The sequence below is a fragment of the Copidosoma floridanum genome, unplaced genomic scaffold (assembly GCF_036245765.1).
Source record: "Copidosoma floridanum isolate Cflo_tuat_1 unplaced genomic scaffold, Cflo_Japanese_pri ptg000007l, whole genome shotgun sequence".
Lineage (NCBI taxonomy): Eukaryota > Metazoa > Arthropoda > Insecta > Hymenoptera > Encyrtidae > Copidosoma > Copidosoma floridanum.
In genome coordinates, this window is record NW_028321884.1 from 1,051,455 (window position 1) to 1,060,063 (window position 8,609).

Here is an 8,609-nt window from a genome sequence, read left to right on the forward strand (position 1 = left end):
ACGCAGATGAGGTAGAAATTCTAGGGACAGCAAGTTTTGTCTAGTGGTACCATTTTTTATATTTTTATCGTCGGTGTTACAATATATATATAGTGATATTTTTCTTTCAGAACAATTAGGGGGGGGTAAAATATTTTCATTGTTACCCATTGCTGGTAATAACATTGAAGATTTGGCAAAAATACACAACCGGGAAATAATTCGTTCCCCACAAAATTCAAATGCTTATTTATTTATTTATTATTTATTGTACTAACGTTTTGTCAACGCTACACGGTCAGTCAGGGTCAGTAATGGTACATAAAACCTACGCCTGTATATACTTGAATGAACGGACTCGCTGGATTGTCACATATTAAATGAAAAAAATACATCAAATATTCGAATTTTGCCGACCGCGAGCGAAAATGTATAGTTTTATTTGCAACTTACTTTTTTGATCGGCTTTTTTTACTCCCAACTATGGGAGTCTTGGGTCGCTCGGAGCGCTCGACGGACGCCTCGGAGCGAATCGACCAACTCAATGCTTGAACAAACCTATATAAAATGCTTGCTGTAGTCTCATTCTCTCTGTCTCTGCAACAACAAATATGATTTTTTTGGAGTTAAACATTTAATGTTCTTGGGGTAACTTGTTACTGGATCATTGATCCACACGAGTGTAACTGTATATTTCTTAAAAATACAGTGATAAGTTGTGATAATTGTTAGAGACTAATTTTTTATAATTCATTCAATTTGTTTAACTTTTTTTCCAGTTGCTTTTCTACTCAACGAAAAAAACCATGTTTTGCAACCTGCTGCCGAAATAATAGAAATGAATAGAGAAAAAAATGATGATCTATTTTTTGCAATTTTCCTGACAAAGATTATTAAAAAATACCATTATAAATTTTTATATCATTATTTTATTACTTACTACATTCCTACAAAATTGTTGCTTCTTTGGAAGATGGATTTAAAGCTGCATTGTGTCTCAAATAACATAATTTCGTATTTTGTTATGAAACATTTAAACTGCAAAGATTATTTTGTTGATGAAAATTTATACGTTTTGTGTAACTGGGAATCTGGTGATGAATCAATTACAATGTTTCACTTGTGCAATAGATTTTCTTCAAAAAAATACTCAGTATTTGTTATTTTTACCAATGAAATCGAAAAGAATTGTGTTTATGTGTCTGAAAGCATGAAATTCAACATAACAAACCATTTAAATTTAAAAAGTTCAAATTCCTCTACAGGCTATTTTTTAGGTAATTATTGTTCAACTAATTTTATATTTTTTTTAATTACCTGGACGTATTTTATCATTTTTTTTGTTTGTTTTTAGTTGCAGCAGACAGAAAATTCATCTCATTTGCATCAGAAATGAAAATATCACTGATTTTTAATCCTTATGATTCCACAAACAATCTTATAAATATTTTACTGCAAAATTATTTTTCTACTCCAAAGTATCTTAGAGTAAATGATGTTTTTACAGTCGATATAAAAAATCACGCACCAGAAATCAAGTACTCCACATCAGATTCAAAAGTGAATGTACTACATTTTAAAGTCAAATCACTAAAGGCTAAAGAAAATGATTCTACTGTTCATGGAAGTTTTATTGTTTATGGGCAAACAACTTTGATTCAAGAAACCCACATACACAGCTACCTTCCGCAAAAATGCCTGTGTCAAATTTATTTAAACAATCAGATACATTCTTCTGGCAGTTGGCCACCTGCTCTAAAAGAGTCACTGAATCAGCTACAATCTTGCATAGCTCCGTTTATGCAAAATAGTAATTCTATAATAAATAGATAATATTTCAGTCAAAAATAATTTCGACAAACTATTGAGAAATAAAAAATAAATTCATTACAGGCTCGTACATTAACATCAAGCCAATATTTCTCGTAGAAGGACCAAATGGTAGCGGCAAAAGTCGACTTATAAAAACGGCAGCCAAAAGTTTAGGTTTACATTTTTTAGAAGCTGACTTGGCTGAGGTCCAGTCGCTATCATCTGCTCAAACCGAAGCTAAATTACGAATTATTCTTCACAATGCCGAGACGTGCGTTCCGTGCTTATTGATGCTTCAAAATATCCAGGTACTTGCCTTTCTAGCTGAATGTGCAGTCTCAGAAACATTTTCTTTTTTTGACTCTTGAATAATTCTGTATTGAATTTTTAAACTGCTACAGATTTTCGGTGTCAACGCTGAAGGGCAAAAAGACGAGCGAGTTCTCGCCACTTTTGAAAGTTATGTGAATAAACTGTACAGTGAAAAATCAAAGTACCCCGTGATAATCGTCGCAACGTCTACGGATTCTGAAATTCCAATTGACGTAGATAGAACGTTTGTTGAAAAAATTGTTATTGCCCATTTGAAGCAGGAACAGAGATCAGAAATACTGTCGTGGCACATGAAAAGAAAAGGGATAAAGTACGACGTGGATTTGCAAAAAGTAGCCGCGATTTGTTCAGATTTTGCATTGGCCGATCTTGAAGCCCTCGTCATGCATGCCACCAAACGACTTTTCCACAGCAAGGACTCGTTCGAAGGAACACGCCTAGTTTTATCAACCGAGGACTTTAATCATGCGATCGGTAAATACTCGTTAAAGTCAATATGTATACATAAGAGTATGTCCATACCAAAACAAGTTAGTAGTCTGTAGATTTTAATGCTATTTCCTTCAAAAATACTTTCCTCAGAGCACATGCAGTCCGCATTCTCGGACCAAATCGGAGCGCCTCGCGTACCAAAAGTCCATTGGGAGGATATTGGGGGTCTGGCCGATCTGAAACGCGAAATTACACGCAGAATCGAAATGCCCCTGCTCATGAACGTCACCTCGGGTCTCGGCAGATCCGGTCTTTTACTGTATGGACCTCCGGGAACTGGGAAAACCCTTCTCGCCAAGGCAGTGGCCACCGAATGCCAGCTCCACTTTTTGTCAGTGAAAGGACCCGAGCTGCTCAACATGTATGTCGGCCAGAGCGAGAAAAACGTCCGTCAAGTGTTTGCGCGAGCCAGAGCCGCGGCCCCGTGCATAATATTCTTCGACGAGCTGGACTCCTTGGCGCCCAAGCGCGGTCAGAGTGGTGACAGCGGGGGCGTAATGGACCGCGTCGTCTCGCAGCTGCTAGCCGAAATGGACGGGCTCGAGAACGCGGGTGGCGTGTTCATAGTAGGAGCGACAAATCGACCGGACCTACTCGATCCGGCTCTGTTACGACCTGGTCGCTTCGATAGAATGCTATACGTGGGCGTCTACGCAGAGCCGGAGTCCCAGTTGGGTGTGCTTAGAGCCCTTACGAGGCGCTTTAACTTGGAGGAGCACGGAGAAGAGCTGAAGAAGCTGCTTTCCGAGCTTCCTGAGAACTTGACCGGGGCTGATCTATACTCCGTGTGCTCCGGTGCTTGGCTCAGAGCCGTTCGGAGACTCTTGACCCACATAGAACCGAAGAATCAAGAAACGTTTTGTGGCCAAGACGTCGTTGTCAAATTGGAGGATCTTCTCTGTGCCAGTAAGGATCTTGTACCTTCGGTTAGCAAGGAAGAGTTGCTGCGCTATGAAAAACTTAGAAATGAATTATTACCTGTGAGGTGATTTTTCTTGGGCTGTGTTGAGTTTTTGTTTGTTTTTTTATCTATTTTTGAAGTCATTATAAATATTTTAACAATAAAAAAATAACACAATATTTATTTGATCTTTGCAATGTAATATCTATTTTCAAGAAACTCAGACAATAATTTATACAAACAACCATTAAATTAGAAAGTTTTTAAACTTTCTCATTATATTTCACTACATGTATAATTGATACCTAAACTACACAGGTGATTGTTTTGTTAAATTTGTTGCTCGAATCTTTTAAGGCCTTGCATTATTGATTTACTTAATTATTACAATTGTCTCTATTTTATATATTTTTTCGTAACATACTTACATACGACTTGTTACAGAATGCGTAGGAGAATAAATTATTAAACGTAGAAAATTAAGATGGCACACGTATTAACTATAGCGTGACACTTTTCAATTTCTTTTTTTAATTAAATTTTCAAGTGTTGACCAAACAAAAAATGTACATGCCAGCAGCACATATAATTCTTTACAAATACCACGAATCTCTTTTCTTTCTTGTTCTACGTGTGTAATGTACTACTTCTTGTTTTTTCTTAAAATATTTTAGTGAATTTATAGAATTATCAAATGAACTTTTTTTTTTTATTCGATTTCGCTTTTTGAATTGTTTAAAATTTCTTTCATAAAAACTGTCAAAGAGATGCTATTTTTTTCCGTTGGTAAATCATTGAATAAATTTATCGATTTAAATTAATGAATATAAAAGTATGGTAATAACCTTTTGATTTTTTCGTAAATAATTTACAGAAAAAAATTCTGAGATGGTAATTTTTTGTATATTTTAGGGTGTACCTATTCAATAATATATATGTGATATAGCTCATTCTCGTAACTGAAAATAACATTAAATTTTACAATACATGTACTCTATACATTTTTTCGCCTTAAATGTCTAAATATTCTTCTAATGATCGAAAATAATTAGAATAATTGAAAATTGATTACGTGTCGAGTATTTATACCATTACTCTATCAAACTTTTCTTCCTTTTACATTTGACTACTTATGTACAACATACAGTTTTTAAATACAATGGTTACAAGGTACATTAGTGTTTTAATTTTCGATTTTAAAGTACAAAAATATTCAATTTTTTTCCAAAATCTAATGTGAGTTATTTACTTTTGTTTACATTTAAATATAATTTTTTTCCCTATTGCACTAACTTGTTTAACACAAAAAAAAATCAATAATTGCATTGAGAAACTTTCGCAAATTTATGAAAAATTAAAGCTAAAAATAAATTATTTCGTTAGATGTTTCTTATTTGCCTCAAGCTAACGATGTTGCAATCTCTGATGCAGAATTGAATTAAAATGATCAAATCGGCAATATTTTCTTTCCATAAACAAGTACAAACTTACTTGAATATGTAACACCAAGCGAGACTTATACAATCGTTGAAAATAAAATCAACAAACAAATTTTTTTATAATTTTCAGTATAAATTAATATTGCAAATTTACTAAATAATTTAATTTAACTTAAATTCACAACAAGAAAAGTAATAAACTGTTAATCAGTAGGAATAATTAATTATTAAGCATTATTTTATTCGCTAAAAGTTATTATGAACGCGTTATCCAGAAGATTAATTTTTACGTTTTTACGTTTTAGAGAAACAGCCACTAGCACACTATAACTAAACACGTAATGAATTCAAAGTACCAAAGAAATCACTATTTCCTAATTGGGGTGTTTTTCTTTAAATTTAGTCGTTCACTGTAGGTACCCTCGTTAAAAAAAATATTACCGATGCGCATCTAGTTAGGTAGGACAATTTTATAAGAGGACTTACAGTTGCGCCAATTACGAAATTTACTACCGATCCGTCCGAAGAAATAACAATGAAAGACAGTTTTTTATATGATGATTACACAAATATTGGTTTTGTACTATATAAATTAATTCTGAATAGCTTAACAAAAAAAAAAAAAAAAGAAAGAAAGAAAGAAAAACAGTAAACAATTAATTGAACAATGATGTTCGTAAAATATTTAACTATACAATATTCTTTATTTGAACACTAGATGGTTATTTAAAAATATAGTCTCGAAAAGACTTTTCAAAACAGATTTCGTCGAGGTGTTTGATTTATCGCTTCAGTTGTGATTTTATTGATTCGATTTCTGTAAGAGTAATTACATAAATAATAAGATTTATTAAATTTTTTGATGTTTATCATAATTTTTAATCGCGATATCTAAGGTTCGATATTTTTCAAAATATACACGTACATACACTATACATGCATCAGTTTGATCTTGTATGGCGAATGTCGAGTTTGTTAAAATGACCTTATCATCCACATAATAATACTAGATCCGTATATATCGACAATCGCTTCGTGGGAAAATGATCTATTGGTGGAAAATTCAAAAATATAACAGTCAAACAAATTCGATAAGAGGGTATAATAATTGTAACCTTTACCTCGAAAAAATCAGTCTTACTCAATACTTCCCCGTTTATGTTGTTTTGAATATTATATTTAATACAATAGACAGCCACCTTTCACACGTTTACACATCAAGAATTCGCGCGCACTTGCATACATATTTATATTATTGAATATTTACGACAACGGTAGCTCGGGATCCTTAAATAATAATAATTTTTTTCATTTTTATTCATAATAATAAAATATACGTATATTTTAGCTGAATTATATATTAACGATAATGTCTAATCAGGTCGCAATCGAGTAGAAAGAGCTTATGATTCCGAGTAATTTGTTGTCTATGTGTACAGGTGCATACGCGTGTCCAAGGATTCTACAATACATTTTAAATAAATTATAATATACGTAGTAGTTGGCGTGGCACCTGTTGAAAAATCTCTTTAGAGTCGAAGCGTGTTCGGCTCGATCGCAAAGGTGTGGTGTACAAATGGCTACAACGCATTTATTATTCATACAACAGAAAGATACGCTGATAATTTGTTATGTGCATAGTTAAAAATGATCTGCGTATAATAGCTGTACAACCAACATTGGTAAAATATGCATGTAATTGTATAACTTTTTTTCTCTTGAAAAAAAATTGAAATACCGAAAAATCGGTTGGATTAAAAAAAAAAAAGAAGGAAATGTCAAAGATTACCAAACCGGTAACCTGTAATAATTTACTGGTGGATCCTGAGTTACCGAACAATGTGTATATTTATAAAGGTACTTATCGATTGCGGCTCGTCCGTCCGGTTTTAATTTACTATAATACAAAGGAAAAGCCCGCGCAGCTATAAACAAGACGATTATTGACTCTATTATCGTGCCACCGCAGCTGCTTATTATTATTATTATTATTATTATTATTATTATTATTTTAAGTTTGTTTTGTATTTTTGTTACCCTCGTACCATCATGTATTTAATCTACAATGTTGCATCATCCATAATGTTTCATTGAGCGTTTGAACTTGGTGAAGATTGAACGAAATTTCGGTTTTTCCGAATGCGACTGCCTCGTCAGAAATACCTCCTGGCCGGCAGAGGTGGTCATGACTCCTCGCCATTTATTTCTGTTGGGAAAAAAAAAAAAATACAGTCCCACTGTTTGATCCATTTACGAAGCAAATGAAAAATTGTTCCTCGGTTTGTTACTAATTAACAGTATATAATTACGCCTCTGAATAAAGACGATTTTACGTGCCACTATAGCCAAAAAACGATTTTGCCCATTGAAAGTAACTTTTTATTTTTGCCACAGGCACGTAAACGTCGCCTCTTTTATACGTATAATACGTAATTAAAATGAACGAACGAGGTGCTATAAGAAGGGGTATAATAAATTCTACCTATGGTGTGGACGTACCTGCAGGTCAAGAGGACTTCTGGGCAAACTCGTGTAGTATGTCGCAGGCCATTTCTAGGTCGTTCCTCGTGATGCCGAGAGCTCGGACGACGGCATCCTGGGCGAAGCCAAGGGCCACCAACCTGGATATGTGCTCGACGTTGATGTTCTCGTAGGCAGCGCCCTCGGGAATCTTGGGCGCCGGCCGGCCGACCTCATCCTCGGCCTCGTCGTCGTCTTTGTCCCTCATGAGGGCGGTCAGCCGTGCCCGGTTGCCGTCAAAGTTGATGTTTTTGACGACGTGCTGCCTCGTGCCCGGGATGATGATGGTGTTCTCGTACAGATGATCCTGCGAGTCCTTGCTCGGGCCCTTCGATGGCCGGGGAGCGCACGCGGGTAACGGTGGCGGGGACGGCGGTGGTTGCGCCGGAGGAAGAGGCGGCGTCACCAATGCAACCAACTGCGACCCGGAACTCGACGACTGCTGCTGCTGAGGAGCAAGCTGAGACGACGAGGATTTGTCTGGCAGCGGCCGCTGACCTCGGGAGCCGTGAGGCCGGATCGGCATGGCCGTTCTGGATGGCGATGTCGCGCCGTGCAGCATGTCGTACCTTGGCGCCTCGGTACTTCCTGCGGGGAACAACCATCACCCAATACGTGTCTGTTATTTACAAAGCGGTGGTGCACCAACAAATTTTTTTTTTTTTTCGAAAATGAACCCATTTGCGTCATCTCCAACACAAAAATCGCGAATCATTACTGCGTAAAATTACACGTGATCCCCCGATTCATCAAGATTTCAGGCTGTCGATCTTATAATTTGCGGGATACACGGTCATAACTGTGAGGTGGTGGAAATTTCAAAATCAGTCTTTCAAACAATGCTACACAATACCTTTGTTATTGTTGTTGTTGGCGGAGGTGGAGGTGGTGTTGCCGTGATGGCTGCTACTACTGCTGCTACTGCTGTTGTTGTTATTGTTGTTAATGGTGGTGGTATTGTTCAACACATTGGCATCACTGGGAGTCGAAAGTACAACAGTGACGGGTGGTAGGGCCAAGGATGGTGGCTGATAGATAGCCGGGGAAGCAACCAGAGCCTGATGTAGCTGGGAAATCGGCGATGAGGGTGGTGGCGTCGGTGGAGGTGGCGCTATTTCTTTGGGCACAGTGAG

General features: G+C 36.3%; 1 protein-coding gene across 1 annotated transcript; it reads left to right on the top strand.

The window, feature by feature from the left end:
* Nucleotides 1-639: 639 nt before the first annotated feature.
* Nucleotides 640-3,653, top strand: Pex6 (peroxisomal biogenesis factor 6). The gene is made up of 6 exons (XM_014360632.2): nucleotides 640-661; nucleotides 759-1,256; nucleotides 1,334-1,789; nucleotides 1,873-2,099; nucleotides 2,193-2,598; nucleotides 2,707-3,653. Exons 2-6 carry the CDS (start codon nucleotides 818-820, stop codon nucleotides 3,603-3,605), a joined length of 2,427 nt encoding a protein of 808 aa, XP_014216118.2. The 5' UTR covers nucleotides 640-661; nucleotides 759-817; the 3' UTR covers nucleotides 3,606-3,653.
* Nucleotides 3,654-8,609: the final 4,956 nt, after the last annotated feature.

Excerpts from the sequence above, each read along its gene's own strand:
- Pex6 (XM_014360632.2), top strand. The coding sequence starts at position 818 with ATGAATAGAGAAAAAAATGATGATCTATTTTTTGCAATTTTCCTGACA. Across the intron at positions 1,257-1,333 it reads CTCTACAGGCTATTTTTTAG|TTGCAGCAGACAGAAAATTC; the intron begins GTAATTATTGTT and ends GTTTGTTTTTAG. Across the intron at positions 1,790-1,872 it reads AGCTCCGTTTATGCAAAATA|GCTCGTACATTAACATCAAG; the intron begins GTAATTCTATAA and ends AATTCATTACAG.